The following is a 15,258-nucleotide window of genomic DNA, read 5'->3' on the forward strand; positions in this document are numbered from 1 at the left end:
CATTCGATTCTGAATTACTGAGGTTTGCATTTATGTAAGTGCGGTTTCCTACTGGACAAAAAAATGGTGGTTATGAACTGATTACATTTTCTAGTGTGATACTTTGATATGTATTGCTTAGTTGCAACATTTATATCTTGTATTACTAATATATTATTGGTTAGCGTATTTTCAATTTTAAGTATGAATCCGTATGATTATATTGTTGTTTCAATGATGGTATGATATTTTTCTTACCTTCATAATTCTAGCATTACCAAATTGGGAGAGTCTTCCCAGAAATGGTCTGAGGGTTTAAATTACCACACTACCTCGATGAGTAATGATACAAATATATTGCGTAACGTATAGTGCGCATTATAATATACTCCACCTTGTGTATCTCATAAGAACTGGAACCATTTAAAAACATAATAGCATTAATATGAACCACAGTACCATACATTACACCCACTGATCTAGCATATTAGCAACACCACCCGAAAATTTGCGAGGATCAATTGAGCGTACACACATCAAGTCTCCAAACGATATTATAAAATTAAGCTAACTAGTACTGCATATACTACCATCCCATCTTCCAACGTGTCCTAAGGATGATCAAACCACACGTAAAATTGGACAAGCAATGCATCAACGAGCTCAAAATGGCAACGCACCCCTTCCACCAGATTGTGCTCGTGTTTGAACCGTGCCCATCCATGCTTCACCCATATCTTCCTCGAGCTGTGTTTCAATGTACATCGCCACATCCCTCCTTCGGTCACCAGACACACTCCCGCTTTAATAGCTCCCATTGGGATATGGCGGTTCCAGAAGCATAACGGGATCTCAATGTTGCGATCGATGTTCGTCTGGGTTAGTTCAATGACGAATGTAGGGTTCCCATCGATGCTTAGTGCCCCGCTATCGTCCGCGTAGTCCTCATCCACGATTGTGTCAGATTCAATATCCGATGGCACGTAATCGTCGGACGTATCGATGTCCGGGGAGTAACAATCTGCCTCATCGTCGTCTACAACAACTACACAGACAAAGGATCATATATTTTAGTCTCTTATGATCAAATGCGGTCAACGTTGAGTTCATAGGGGTTAAGCAATGACAGCTTATAGCAGAAGTGGAAAAAACAACAAGTATGCTCAGTCGATTGAACTGAGTTGAATCAAATCACACCAAATCAGAGTTTTGACAATGTTGATTTTATTCCCTTAAAGTAAGTGGAAGAACCATGACAGTGTTGATGCAAATTTGATTCATGCTCAAAGGTTTCCTCGAACACACAAATTTAAAAACTGAATTCTAACAAATTTCCATCTGTTCTAATACAATTTGCGTATTCGGTTACATTCACTTCATGAGTTGTGCAGATATGACCCAAAATACCAACAAACTTTAATGTGGCAAGTGAGTTTACCGTCAACGTCTCCCTGTGGTGGACAATGTGTGGCGCTATCAAACCGCTTCACGTTGAAAACCCCAACATCGACCAAAGTGAAGGTCAGATGATCTCCGTGTATGACATTAGTAGCCCGAACAAACTCGCGCCATCCGGAAGAGAAGAAGAACCCATTGGATAGCTTCAGAATTCGCACCGTGTATCGTACTCCATTCGGCCAGACGAGCCTACAGTCGAACGGAAGGTCATACCCGTGAATCGCCACGAACTCCGGAGGAAGTCGCTGCAACATATAAGATTCTATGTAGTGAGCATACCGGCGAGTTTGCCTTTTATGAACGGGTGAAAGCAACATACCATGTCATCTTTGCAACGCTCTTGGTGGAAAACCTTGATGAAGGAGGGTAGTCGTTGGTAGTCCGGATCAACATTCGGGATGGAGTTCGAACCTTCGCCTCCCATTAGAATGTGTATGTGCTGCAACTTTAAGTTAGGCTTTGTTCCTTACGATGAAGTGTGCTATAAGGATTATATACATATTTTCTATAGAGAAATGACAAGCTAATGCATTAAAGAAAAGTGTGGGAGAAAGTGGAGATAATTTATGATATCTGAGACGGTTGGTGAGGAAAATAAATTGAGGAGTTGAACATGCCTATACATTGCTTTCCTGCAAAGCCGATAGTGGGTGGGAGTTGATATAAATGGAGTGCATAACGTTTAAATCACAGACCATATTAATGAGGCTACATATTTTCTTCGTATGTATAGATGAGTGGATGGGGTAAATTGAGTAAAATAGGGCGCAATATGTTACATTTTAAATGAGAAACAATAACTAAGTAACTATACAGATTCCACGTTGCATTTGAATACATGCACATTGAAGTCAAAGTATGTCAACTTTCCATTTAATATGGCTATATCATAAAATATAGCTTTCACAGTCCGATCAAGATTGATGTTAAAGACAATGTAGGCCGGCGAGATATTAAATGTTTTTTGTACCAAAACCCTAATGGATTTGACAAATATCTACCATATGGTAAATGCTATTCCAAAACCTAATGGATTTGACAAATATCTACCATATGGTAAATGCTATTCCAATCCGCCTTCAAATGCATTAGTAGAGCTTCCACGGAAGAATGTCTATATAACAAGCCATAAATTTGCATTTGTGTACAAACAACTGGAAAATGTTCTCCCGTATTCCAGCTCAAGCATCATTTTTCTATAGTGGAAAATGGATCCAAGAGATGGATTATGTCTTGCTCACCACCCTCATCGAGATGAGGAATGGCATTGGAAGGGACGATGCAGCCTTCCCCAATTATATGATTAGATTATGTGTTAAATTGATTAACCGTCGTTTTGGTTGTGAACTTTCATGCAGCGACGTCAATACGCGGCTCATGGTTCTGAAGCAGCGATATGAAACGTTCAAGGTATTGGTCGCCACTCACGGCGTTCGTTGGGAACAGGCCGACAAAATCGTGGTGGCCAATGAAGAAGTCTGGAGGGGGGTACTCATGGTGCGCATATTCATCTTTAATTCATGTATTGGTGATTGTTTCTTTAAAAGGATTATGAACAGTCGTTTTGTTTTTTTCAAGCTGAATGCGTTCGCCGGTGCGTACTACCATCGCGACGAACCACATTTTAACGAGCTAGCCACTATATTCGGTTACAATGACGTGAAGGTAGAGGATGCAACCGAGGTGATAACCATATCCGACAACACTGAGATCGTAGTCATTACTGACACTGTCGAGCCAAACGCCCCCGTTCGTGGGCGTATGCAACAATTGGATGTGGATCTTGATGAGGTCAACTCACCCTCGCCTGGGGCAGCATGTCGTGTTCGCCGTAAGCTATTTCATTTTGATTCGGTGAAACTAGACCTAGACCACCTATCATCCTCAAATTCGCCTAGCCGCGTCATACCTGCGAAGAAGCTAACAGTGTCTTCACCCAAAGGTTCCTCGGGGGCTTCTTGCAGCCCGCTCCCAAGGTCTCGCAAGACGTTACCATAGGTCGTGTCGATGTAGTTTCAACCGTATAGTATGCATTTTGTCGTAAGTTTAGCAAGGTGAGGTACTTATGTCGTAATGTTTTGCTTAAATTCCTCATCCTTAGTAGTCGTATCCTTAAATTAGTAGGAACTTTAGGGTAGCAATGTTATGTTTTTATGGCATCATCTATAGAATTGTACGTCGAACGTACTTGTCGACGGATGGGTCGAATCTGTATACTGATATGTAATTTGGGAATGCAGGTATCGATGGTTTAAGTCTATATAAGAATTTGGGCGTATGCCATATGTTAATTACATTGCTAATCCCAGTACTTTATAATCGACAAATATAATAGTCAATCATGCAAGAGCTAATCTCAAAATTTAAGCATCACACTGTAACCAAAAACTGTCCATATTTCATCATTCACACATTACCATGTGCCTGGATGGATAACATGATCTTAAACAGAGTTCATATATTGTTCGGAGTTCTTCATATACTACCGCAAATGCATAAAAGACGTACTACGTATAATGTAGTGGCCCTATACGACAAAATAATAGGATACGTCGACCCCAACATTTAATGTAGCATCCCATCAGTGTCCAGAAGATCTAGCACGAATGCCGGCCGAGCAATCTCATCCAGACCCCGAAAAAGATCCATAAGCTCGGGCTCCTTCACAAGCTTTTTGGCTGCATAAAATTGTTGCTTTATGGTGAGGCCGATCATACCTTTCACTTGATTGTACACCTCCGTTCTCTTCGTGCTAAGGTCGAACTCATAACCAATTCGACTCGAGATTTCCTTCAACCGGTCATTTGTGTCTTCATGGATGCGAGTCATCAAATTAAGGACACTATCAATCTTGTCTACCTTGTCCATAGAATTAACAGCTTTCCTTTTCTTGTTCTTGTTGGGCGGCACCTGCGGAGCAGCTGCAATAGGAACCGACGTACTCTCGTCGACCATCTCAGGTATCATACCCTCGGGGAAGACGTGGTCGGGGTAGAGTTCGTCTAAGGTCAGTGGGGAATACTTTTCTGAATCTTCACTTAAAGGCACCTTGGAGCCATAGATCCTGTGAACCGCATCCCCTGTGTCAACAGCCCGAGTTCCCTCCGCGCGGTCCTTCCCGAATATCTCTTTCCAGTCGTTCAACAAGGGCCAAGACTTGTTCCTCATATATTTCGCATTGCTGTCTTTCTGACATACACATGGAAGAAAACATTAGTTAGGAAGCTAACACAGAAAAATGCACAACTCCCAATTAAGACGCAACCTGCACGACTTGTGCCCATTGTTCATCATCGATGTCTATTTTGTAGTTGCCATCTGCATTGAAACCCACACCACTTCGGTCAAGTATTAAAATTAGCGAGTAGTAGTTCCTCTTCCAAGTAGATATCTTAGACTTGATGTGAGGGTGAACACATAAGTCGGTCTTTGGGAATTCGCGGCGAAGTGCCTCTTTTGCACGGGTTAAATAGCCAGCACGGAAGCCATTATCCGATTTCCATCCAGAAGCAGCCAGCTCCTTCATTGTTGTCATAAGGATCTCCTCCTCGCGTTGTGTCCATACACGTCTTGACTTGTCGACTGCAATTCCTCGGCCGATTAGAGGATCTGGATCAACTAGAAAAAACCATTTCGTCCAGTCAATTGTTATGGAAAACCTGATCATACCGGAATGAAGGAAATCCAAGTAGAGGGATTACCATCTGTCATTGGGCTGTCGTTGGTGTCATTGGCACTCAATTGTTGGGAACCCATGGGAGCTAGCTTCAACTAATTACTAATATTTTACACATTCACCCAGAAAAAGGCATGGAACCAATAAATCAGTAATCCACCCAACCAAAGAATGACCACAAAACCGACACAAATTATGAATCTCAGAATGCATTATCGTGTAGATGGGGAAATTGGTTCAGGTTATAATAAAACATATAATCGGACTTTTGCAAAAGACGAAGGCAATGAAATGGTAAACACCTAACAGAAATTTAGAACCTTAACCCTATTTCATTTGTGCATATGTTCAATTATACAGTACACAAGATAATTTTCTATTGCTTGAGCAGGTGATAGGCGAACATACCACCGAAACTCGAAATCGATGAAATCGATGACCGGTCGGCTTCGCCACAATCTGGAAGAGCTTTCTCCTGCTGGGAATCGCAGAATAGCTCGAATAAATTGAAGTGGGTGTTGAATTCCCAATTTGAGTGAAAAACGAAAATATGAGGCGCCATTCTTAATTTTGGGTACGCGCCAAATAAATTGTCGGAGGGCTTTTCTGGAATTATTAGAAATTGATGAGGCTATTTTGGGGAATTTAAAAAGGAATCATACATATGGGTGTGCCATACCAAACAGCTAAATTACAAACACAAGTGTACTATATTGACAAACAAATATCACTCGGTGATGACTATACAATTCAGCCAACATCAATATGGTGTTGACTATATGCAAACACATGTTGGTCTATACTGCCAAACAATCGAGCCCTTGAAATAGGCAACACAGTAATCAATTTTGACATACTCATCTTCTCAGAGAAGAGAGAGGAGGAGGGTTGAGCACGATGACCAGAATGCTGATGAGCTTTCCGGCCATCGATGCCGGCGCCGGAGTGATGACGGCCAGCTGGTGGGATGAGATCAACGAGTCCGTCGCATGGCAAGACGGGATATTCTACTCTCTCTGCGCCTCCTATGCCCTCGTTTCCGCCGTTGCCCTTGTTAGTTTACATCTATATTCTTCCTATTTCATCTCTACCGTATAGTTTTTTCTTGAATTTCTGCTTGCTTTTGAATTCTGGTTAGTGATCTTGCTTTCTTTCGTGGAAAACGGAAGCTTTAGAACTGAAATATAGGAGCCTAGTATACTCGGCGAAATGGATTTTGACTCAATTTTGTTTTTATAGCGAATTCGTATGTATGTAGGTAGTTTTTGAATTAGCGATTATTCCTCCCGAATGTCGTGGGGTGTGAACTGAAAATTTTGGGGCTAATTTGAGCTGCGTTAATTTCGATGTATTTAATCACTAATTAATTGATACTGGTAAGGCTCACTATTGAGAGGGGAGTCCGAGAAGGATTCCTTGTTGATTTCATAAGGACATTTTTCTTTATTCTTTTTTTGATCTTTTCGATTAACATACCAACTTTTATCAGTTTAGCTCCGTATCACTCTAATTCTCAGACTCCTTCCCCCTTGGATTCCCCAATTATACATCCAACTACACTTTTGAGGAGGATTAGTAAAGTTCTTCCTCTTGGTCAACTCTAATGGAAAATTTTACTGTTCTTAAGACTTTTGGGGCATTTTAAGTTTGTGACAGTTGCTAGTTGTAGATTATCATCTGTCGGAGATCAGATTGGGGTTTGGTATATTTTATAATCATAGTTTAAATGTTGCAGAGCGAAAAGAGAAAGTACTCTGTTACCTGTCTTATGGTTGTGCCCTCCAGACATCAATGACTACAAGCTTTATCTTATCTACATGAGCACCTCTAAGTTATAACTGTTGTCACGATTGACAAATAAGTTTAAGTAGATTATCTTTATCTTTATCAATTTGGTTCACAAAGAAGTGCAAGCAAATTGTTACCCACTTATGCGATTGTGATCATATCAGACATTTTTTTATATACTTTGGAACCACTCATTTGGCCTTTTCCGAAAGGTGTTTTTAATCAACATTTATGAGAAGTCATTTTCCATAACTTCCACCTGTTTGATTCTCATGTTGGAGCAAATATAGTTGAGGGAACAAGAAAGAGGAAAACACTTTTTATGATACCACTCTTGTAATTAATCTTGTATGATATTTATCGTGTCTTTAGTGTTTCTCCATGTGAGTTTCTAAATCATATTTTTCAGCTTAAAACTAATGTTGATTATGGAATATGAACATGATTGCATATCTGGGCTGTGAGGACTTCATTGCAAGAGAGTGCTTTTCCTAAACACATGTTAATTTACTTTCTGCAGATTCAATTGATAAGAATTGAACTTAGAGTGCCCGAATATGGTTGGACCACACAAAAGGTTTTCCACCTTATGAACTTTATAGTAAATGGAGGTATGAAATTATAGTTTTATGTCATACTCATACATATTTCTACCTATTTAACTAATAATTGATGTGTCCCCTGCAGTGCGTGCTATCGTGTTTGGATTTCATAAAAATGTCTTTCTTCTACATCCTAAGGTAAGATACTGAAGTATTGTTCATTGATTTGTTTGATGTGATCCTCCTTTATTGATCCATGCTTCAAGTTACTGCCCTATTAGATTTGAGCTATGTGGAAGTAAGAATATTGAAGAGTATCACCAATGCCTTTGTAGATCATTAAAGAACAGGTCCTAGATTAATAAAAGTCCAATAATATAGCTAATAATGTTCATAATGGATTTGTAGCATTCAGTGTCCATTTTAATATGATGGCATAAGATAAATTGAGTGGGCAAAGTTTTATTGAAGTTTCTCAACAGCAAGGAGTGCAATTGGGGTTGAAAGGAACTCCTTGCCAGAACAGTTTTTTACATTTTTTTTAATCAGTGTTTGATTCGGTATAAGGTGTCTCAATTGAAATAATATTTTATGGATCTACAGCATAGATTGTCAAACATTTTCCATGCTTCATTATTATACCCAATTGTAAATTTAATTTCCACCATTTCAGGCCCTCTCTTTGGTTTTGCTGGAATCTCCTGGCCTGCTCTTCTTCTCCACATATACTCTTCTTGTCCTTTTTTGGGCAGAGATATATCATCATCAGGTATGATATGTGATATGATGGTATTAATTGCTTATGACTTGTAAATACAGTTGTCACTTAAGGAATCCCACCCTGTAATATTTCAGGCCAGAAGCCTGCCGACTGATAAACTAAGAATCTGGTACTTTGCTATCAACAGTGGAGTATACTTTGTGCAGGTGCATTCCATCACTCTAGTTTGACTGCTATTATATCTTGAATTATGTTGTCTGTCTATTTGTGGGAACAATATATATTAAATGTTGCATAGATCAGTTATAAATGTCTTTCTGATGTTTCTTGGATATCTTGAATCCACGTTGTGCTTGGCCTATGCTCCCCTGATCCATGGGCTTCTACTTAGTCAACTCATTTACTATACCTCAGCTTTTTTGCGCATCAGTTTGGTGATATATGTAATCTGGCTTCTCTCATCAGGCTGGTATTTGGGTGTACCTCTGGATAGATGATAACAGCACTGCAGAATTTGTTGGAAAGATATTTGTTGCAGGTTAACCATTCCTAGTCCTATTATTTCTCATTTCAAGATATGCAAAAGTTAGAGGCTTTGCCTTTCTTAGTTTGCTTGAGATATCCATATGGCACTTGTCTGATCTTCCGTAAGTCTTTTGGTCTCTGCAGTGGTTTCATTTGCAGCTGCATTAGGATTTCTGATGTATGGAGGAAGGTGAATGTCAAAAGTTTTTATGTTGGTTGCTTTTCTTTAGAAGAAAAAATTATACAATCCTCTTGCTTTCTACAGACCTTGAGCTTGCATTTCTTTGCCGTTCTCACTTGTGTGTGTCATACTTTTCGTTTTTCTTGTGCAGGTTGTTTATCATGCTAAGACGCTTCCCTATTGAATCTAAAGGGAGGAGAAAGAAACTTTACGAGGTTTGTGTCTATCTATCTATTGAGTGGAAGGTCATACGGTTAGATGGATTCACTTGAAGTGGTATTTTTTATACCAGAAAAGTTTTCAGGGTTCACAGTGGCATCTCTACTTACAGTGGATTTTTTTTGCACATGTTAATGCACAAGCTCAAAATTTCATTAATAATGAGATCCTGAGATCATTTTATATTCATAATGGTGGCTTGGTCGAATTGGTTTATGAGTTTTAAGTGCATCAATTAAAGTTTCTCCTACATAACCCACTTTAGTTAGTTATTGCTTATGAGTTATGACTCAGACATACTAAACTACCCATCTTTAAATTACCTGTAGAAAATCTCCCTCCAATCTAGGGAATCATTCATTAAAAGGTTTTGAAGTGACAGTAAATTATTGATTTAATAAACTTGGGAAAGTATTTTGAAGCACTTATCCTTTCTTTCGATATCATCCACTATTGTTATTTGGTGAGCTGCGTACTGATTATATCCATTTTACAGGTTGGATCTGTGACTGCTATTTGCTTCACTTGTTTCCTTATAAGGTGTTTCGTGGTAAGGCTCCTGCTTAGTACCCTTTTTGCTTAAACCTAGAAAAGTAACTAAATTCAGTCAATGAGAAAAACCCCACCATCCCACAAAGGGAGGAAGCATTTGGCAATACGATGTGACAAGTGAACCATTATTCACTTTATCCACACCCCAAAAAAGATCTTTGAACCAAGTTTTTGAATATTCCTGACATTCATTTGACCAAGTGACTCTCGTGACACCCAGTGTTGAATCTGGAGCAGCTGCCATTTTGATACAGTTAGTTTGACTAGTTGTTGCCTTTATAGTTTTTCAGCCTTAGTGAACGAATATCCAGCCTTAGTACAAGCTGGAGAAATTTGATCTTTCCTTAGTTGATATGGATATTACTTCCCCGTTGGTCAACGTACATTAACGTTGAGTTGCTTCATTTTTTTTATTGAGTTGCTTATCTTTCTCTAATGATATCTATCATTCGCTTTCTACTGCAGGTTATGCTCTCAGCCTTTGATTTAGATGCATCACTAGATGTATTGGACCATCCAGTTTTGAATGTAATCTACTACACGGTATGGATATCCTCTGTTGACGATTGAGCTAAATTTCTGTAAAATTACATAATTCTGATATACGTTACCGTTCTGCAAAAACAGCTGGTTGAGATTCTTCCTTCAGCTCTGGTTCTGTACATATTGCGCAAGCTGCCTCCAAAAAGAGTACCATCAGCACAGTATCACCCTATCCAGTAGTTGATGCATGAAAAGCTCATATACATCAATTTCTTGGCATTCTTCGCAAGACCGAACTGAAGCCTCGAAGTAACCAGATTTATTATCACTCTGGAATGGCTCTGGTCATGAGATTTCATTTTGCCTGTATTTTGTGGGAGTCTGATTTGATGTTAACAATGGCGATTTATTGAGAAGCTTGCCATTTTAATTGAAACTTAGCCTTTCTGTTAGCATAGTTTTGTAGTTGCTTTTATCATTTTAAGTTTTAATAGTTGTGATCATTTAGAATTCTCAGTGTTTTAATGCGTATCCCAATAAGAAAAATGTGTTGGTTTTATTTTATACTCCTAAAATAATTTGCTACTCTAGGGGTTAATTTGCTAACTGTGAGACGAACAATGTCCAACACTATATTGACAAGGGATCTGAAACTGAGTTGATACATTCGCTTGATGTCAGACACACCATCGCCTCAGAATCTCACCGAGGTGGAGCGTCGTCCATTGCTGGAGCAGCAAATCTCACAGCTGCAGGCCTGGCCGCCACTACAGGCTCGTCAGCAAATAATGATTGTATTATTGCTGGCGTTCTCAGGGGTCGTCGGCCTGTCATTTTAGGATATACGTCTTCAAGAAAGTAGTAAGCATGGCCTCCTACCACTCCCTGAGCCAAAGAAATGTCACTGTAAATGACACATGTATGCCTTGCAATCCATAGATACGAGAAGAACACGAAAGGCTGTATAATTTTCAATGTTGAATACACACAAATACAAACTTGCATGTACACCAGCACATTTCAGCATGCATTAGTAAGGAAATATGTACTGAAAACCTAGTTGAGACATATATTGTGGTCGTTATATGTATAGTCCAATTAAATACTGATAACGCAAAGAAAATGCAGCTTTTAGCTCAAGACAGAATATACAGAACCGAGTTGAATATATCTGTGTCACACAGATCAATGTAAATGCTCAGCTGATGGTATGTAATCCAGATTAATATTGCCATGAACCAGATGTAAAAATCATGGATTAAATATGCCCGGTCAATGGATTTTGACCAAATAATAAATGTGGCGAGACATTTAATTTTGTGAAATTAAATGACATAGCGTCGATCTACATTTTACGTAGATAAATGTAGTATATTCACTTTCTCAAATCCGATTTCCGGTGAGTGAGAAATAGTGGATTAAAGTTGGGCATAATTAGCTTTTAATTAAAGCTTGGAGTTGGAGCTTAGGGAATAATTAACTAGTGTTAATTATCCCACATTGGAGGATTAACACATTTTAATGTGCTTAAATTAAGTACCTTATTGTTACTTAATAATTATAGTGGACCAAGATGGGTGAAAGAGCCCACACGCGCGGGCCGCCGCCGCCGCCGCCCGCCCGCCCGCCCGCCCGAGCCCGTGCCCGCGCTCGCGGGCCTTGGGCCCTGGCCCGATCTCGATCTTGGACTTGGCAATTGGTCTTTGGGTGGTCTTGGACTAATCCACACGCGAAAGGCACACTCCTGCCACACGCTCGTAACCGCCAGCGGTTACGAATCTGCCATGATGAGCCTTCATGGCTTGGTTGACCCTGCATGGTGGCAGTCCAAGTGACTTGACACATCGTCAAGCGAGGCACAATCACGGCTGCCACATAAGAAATCCACACGCGAAAGGCACACTCCTGCCACACGCTCGTAACCTCCGGCGGTTACGAATCTGCCATGATGGTCAAGGCTTGGTTGACCCTGCATGGTGGCTTGGCCTATAAATAGGCTAGCCATTCCACTGCATTAGAACACACAATTCACAAGCATAAGCTCTCTCCCTCTCTCTGGATAGTTTTTCTGTCGAAGCTCTGCCCTCTCCTCCATCCAGTTCGCCGGAGCTCTGCTGATTGCGGTGCTGCATCAAAAGAGACGTAGTCGTTTTACCTTTGGGGACGACACGCCAAACCGAGAGCACGACCGGGGCGTATCTCGTCTTGCGGGAAGAGGCCTCCTCGACTCGGCTATCATACTGGTTTAGTTGTTTCGATTTCTATTGTAATTTCTTTAGTTCATTTTCTCATTTTCTTTCTTTTGGGTTGTATTACGCCCTACTGTTATCTCTTGTAATCCCCAGAAACCAACAATCGCAAGACGAGATATAACTTGCCTTTGAAGGAATTTGGACCACTAAACTGAACTAAAACTTTCGAAACTTTAAACACCTTTGCTGGAGATGTCGACTGAATCCAACACCGCTGCTGCCACCACCACCACCGCCATTTCCTCCACCATGGCGAACACTGGACCGGTCAACACTTCATCAATTCCGATGATGATGCCCACTCCTGGGCGCTATCCTTCTTCATCAACAACCCCTTGGGAGTTTGTTAACCCCCTTGGGCCCACTGGTGGATCCACCTCGAGTGGATTGGTTGGTTCCACTTTTAGTGGTTCCTTCGGATCCTTTAATGGATCGAGTGCTGGGGCCTTCTGGTCTCACACGAATGCTGGGGCCTTCGGGTCTCATGCGGGTGCTAGTCCCTTCGGGGATAGTGCGACCATGGCGGGCTCTATGCCCAACATGAATGGTGGGGGCTCTATGCCCAACCACGTTGTTGGCTCCTTCGGAGGCAACAGAATTGGTTCCTTCCATGGACCAAGTTCGGCACCTTTGGCACCAAGAATGATGCCACCTGCCGAGAAACCACCCAAGTTTGGAGGATCTGACTTCAAGAGGTGGTACCAAAAGATGTTGTTCTACTTGACAACATTGGGCGTCGCCAACTTCCTCACGGAGAACGAGCCGCCCGTGCCAAGTGACCAAGAGACTAGGCTCGAAGTCATGGTGGACTATGAGGCTTGGAGGAAAGGAGATTATCTTTGTAAAAATTCCATTCTAAGTGCTTTAGATGATAGTTTGTACAATGTATACTCCAATGTAACCACATCTAAACAAATGTGGGAAAGCCTAGAAAAGAAATATAGCATAGATAATGCTGCAGGGACTGAACAAGTTGTAGCATCCAAATTTATGAACTACAAGATGGTCGACTCTCGACCCATCATGGAGCAAGTCCAAGAGCTCCAAATGATCATCCACGCATTAGTGGCTGAAGGGATGACCTTGCCCGATAAATTCCTAAGGTACACGATCATTGACAAGCTTCCTCCCAGCTGGAAGGACTTCAAGAGCTATCTCAAGCACAAGCGAAAACAGATGACCCTTGAAGACTTGATCGTGAAGTTGCGCATTGAGGCTGATGTGCGCAAAAGCGACCAAAAGGCTAAGGGCTTCACCCCAAATGAAGCCAAAGCCAATCTGTTGGAGCGGGGCGGTCCCTCCAACAAACGCCCTCGCACAAACCGTCCAAATGACAAAGGGAAGGGAAAACAGCCTTCAAAGAAGTTTGAAGGTGACTGCTACAAATGTGGCAAACAAGGCCACTTTGCTAAAGACTGCCGCAGCAAGAAGAAGAAGCCGGCTGCCCACGTCGTTGAGAAGGAGTTCAAAGACTGGGACGAGAACGACCTCATTGCTGTGGTCACTGAAGAGGTTAATCTTGTTGATAACAAGGGTGGCTGGTACATCGACACCGGCGCTACTGCTCATGTCTGCTCAGATAGGAGCAAGTTTGCCTCCTACACGGCTGTTGAAGGGAGGAAAATCAACATGGGGAATCAAGCATCGTCCGAAATCCTCGGCGTTGGCAACGTGATTCTCATGATGACGTCTGGCGTCACAATCACTTTGAAGGATGTGCTGCATATCCCGGACATCCGCAAGAACCTAGTGTCAGGATCAATACTAGTTAATAAATGGTTTAAACTTGTATTTGAGTCTAATAGGTTTGCTTTGTATAAGTTTGGAAAATCCCTCGGAAAAGGTTATGTAACCGATGGGCTTTTCAAACTTAGTGTGACGACTCGCAGTGTTGCTAAGCCTCTGGCCAATAATAAAGCATCTACTTCCTCTTATTTGACTGAGTGTTCAAATTTGTGGCATTGTAGATTGGGACATATAAATTCAAAAGCCATTAAAAGATTAGTAAATTTAGATTTACTAAAGGCTAATGAATTGGATATCCAAGATAAATGTGAAATTTGTCTTGAAGCAAAAATGACTAAGTTGCCGTTTCACTCGGTTGAACGAAGCACAAAACCTCTTGAATTAATTCACACGGACGTATGTGATTTAAAGATGGTGCAAACTAGAGGTGGTAAAAAGTACTTTATCACTTTCATAGATGATTGCACAAGGTATTGCTACATTTATATTTTAAGAAGTAAAGATGAAGCAATAGAAGCGTTCAAAAATTATAAGAACGAAGTTGAGAATCAACTTGGTTGTAAAATCAAATCGATTCGAAGCGATAGAGGGGGTGAATATGTAGCCCCGTTTGAGGAATTATGCAACGCAAGTGGTATAATCCATCAAACGACTGCACCATATTCACCACAATCTAATGGTGTTGCAGAACGCAAAAATCAAACTCTGAAAGAGATGATGAATGCACTGCTTCTAACTTCAGGATTACCACATAACATGTGGGGGGAAGCTGTTTTGACAGCCAACTATATCTTGAATAAGATTCCTCTCAAAGGAAAAGATGTTACTCCTTATGAGCTGTGGAAATGAAGGAAGTCATCCTACAAATACCTCAAAGTGTGAGGGTGTTTGGCAAAGGTGATGGTTCCTCCGCCCAAAGAAGTTACAATCGGATCTAAGACGGTTGATTGCATCTTCATTGGATATGCACTTAATAGTAGTGCATATCGATTTGTTGTTCACAAGTCTGAAATATCGACTATAACAGTAGGGACAACAATTGAGTCAAGGAATGCCGTATTTTTCGAAAATACATTTCCTTGCAAAGACAAAGAAAAGGTCGTAACCAATTCTGAGACAAGAATTGAAGAAGAAGC

The 15,258-nt window shown here is 40.8% G+C and overlaps 3 protein-coding genes across 3 annotated transcripts; 2 read left to right on the plus strand and 1 right to left on the minus strand.

Moving 5' to 3' along the window:
* Positions 1 to 590: 590 nt before the first annotated feature.
* On the minus strand, positions 591 to 1,883 carry LOC121777909 (B3 domain-containing protein REM1-like). The gene is made up of 3 exons (XM_042175242.1): positions 1,757 to 1,883; positions 1,418 to 1,682; positions 591 to 1,024 (listed from the first exon to the last, which is right to left on the minus strand). The coding sequence occupies exons 1-3, from the start codon at positions 1,859 to 1,861 to the stop codon at positions 591 to 593; spliced, it is 804 nt and encodes a 267-aa protein (XP_042031176.1). The 5' UTR covers positions 1,862 to 1,883.
* A 726-nt stretch (positions 1,884 to 2,609) lies between these two features.
* On the plus strand, positions 2,610 to 3,584 carry LOC121777027. Its single transcript, XM_042174158.1, has 2 exons — positions 2,610 to 2,934; positions 3,016 to 3,584. The coding sequence occupies exons 1-2, from the start codon at positions 2,659 to 2,661 to the stop codon at positions 3,433 to 3,435; spliced, it is 696 nt and encodes a 231-aa protein (XP_042030092.1). The 5' UTR covers positions 2,610 to 2,658; the 3' UTR covers positions 3,436 to 3,584.
* A 2,266-nt stretch (positions 3,585 to 5,850) lies between these two features.
* Positions 5,851 to 10,683, plus strand: LOC121775930 (tobamovirus multiplication protein 1-like). Its single transcript, XM_042173027.1, has 11 exons — positions 5,851 to 6,166; positions 7,422 to 7,512; positions 7,589 to 7,641; positions 8,117 to 8,212; positions 8,299 to 8,370; positions 8,630 to 8,702; positions 8,834 to 8,879; positions 9,022 to 9,085; positions 9,586 to 9,639; positions 10,107 to 10,184; positions 10,269 to 10,683. The coding sequence occupies exons 1-11, from the start codon at positions 6,011 to 6,013 to the stop codon at positions 10,362 to 10,364; spliced, it is 879 nt and encodes a 292-aa protein (XP_042028961.1). The 5' UTR covers positions 5,851 to 6,010; the 3' UTR covers positions 10,365 to 10,683.
* Positions 10,684 to 15,258: the final 4,575 nt, after the last annotated feature.

This window comes from Salvia splendens, chromosome 18 (genome assembly GCF_004379255.2).
Source record: "Salvia splendens isolate huo1 chromosome 18, SspV2, whole genome shotgun sequence".
Classification (NCBI taxonomy): Eukaryota; Viridiplantae; Streptophyta; class Magnoliopsida; order Lamiales; family Lamiaceae; genus Salvia; species Salvia splendens.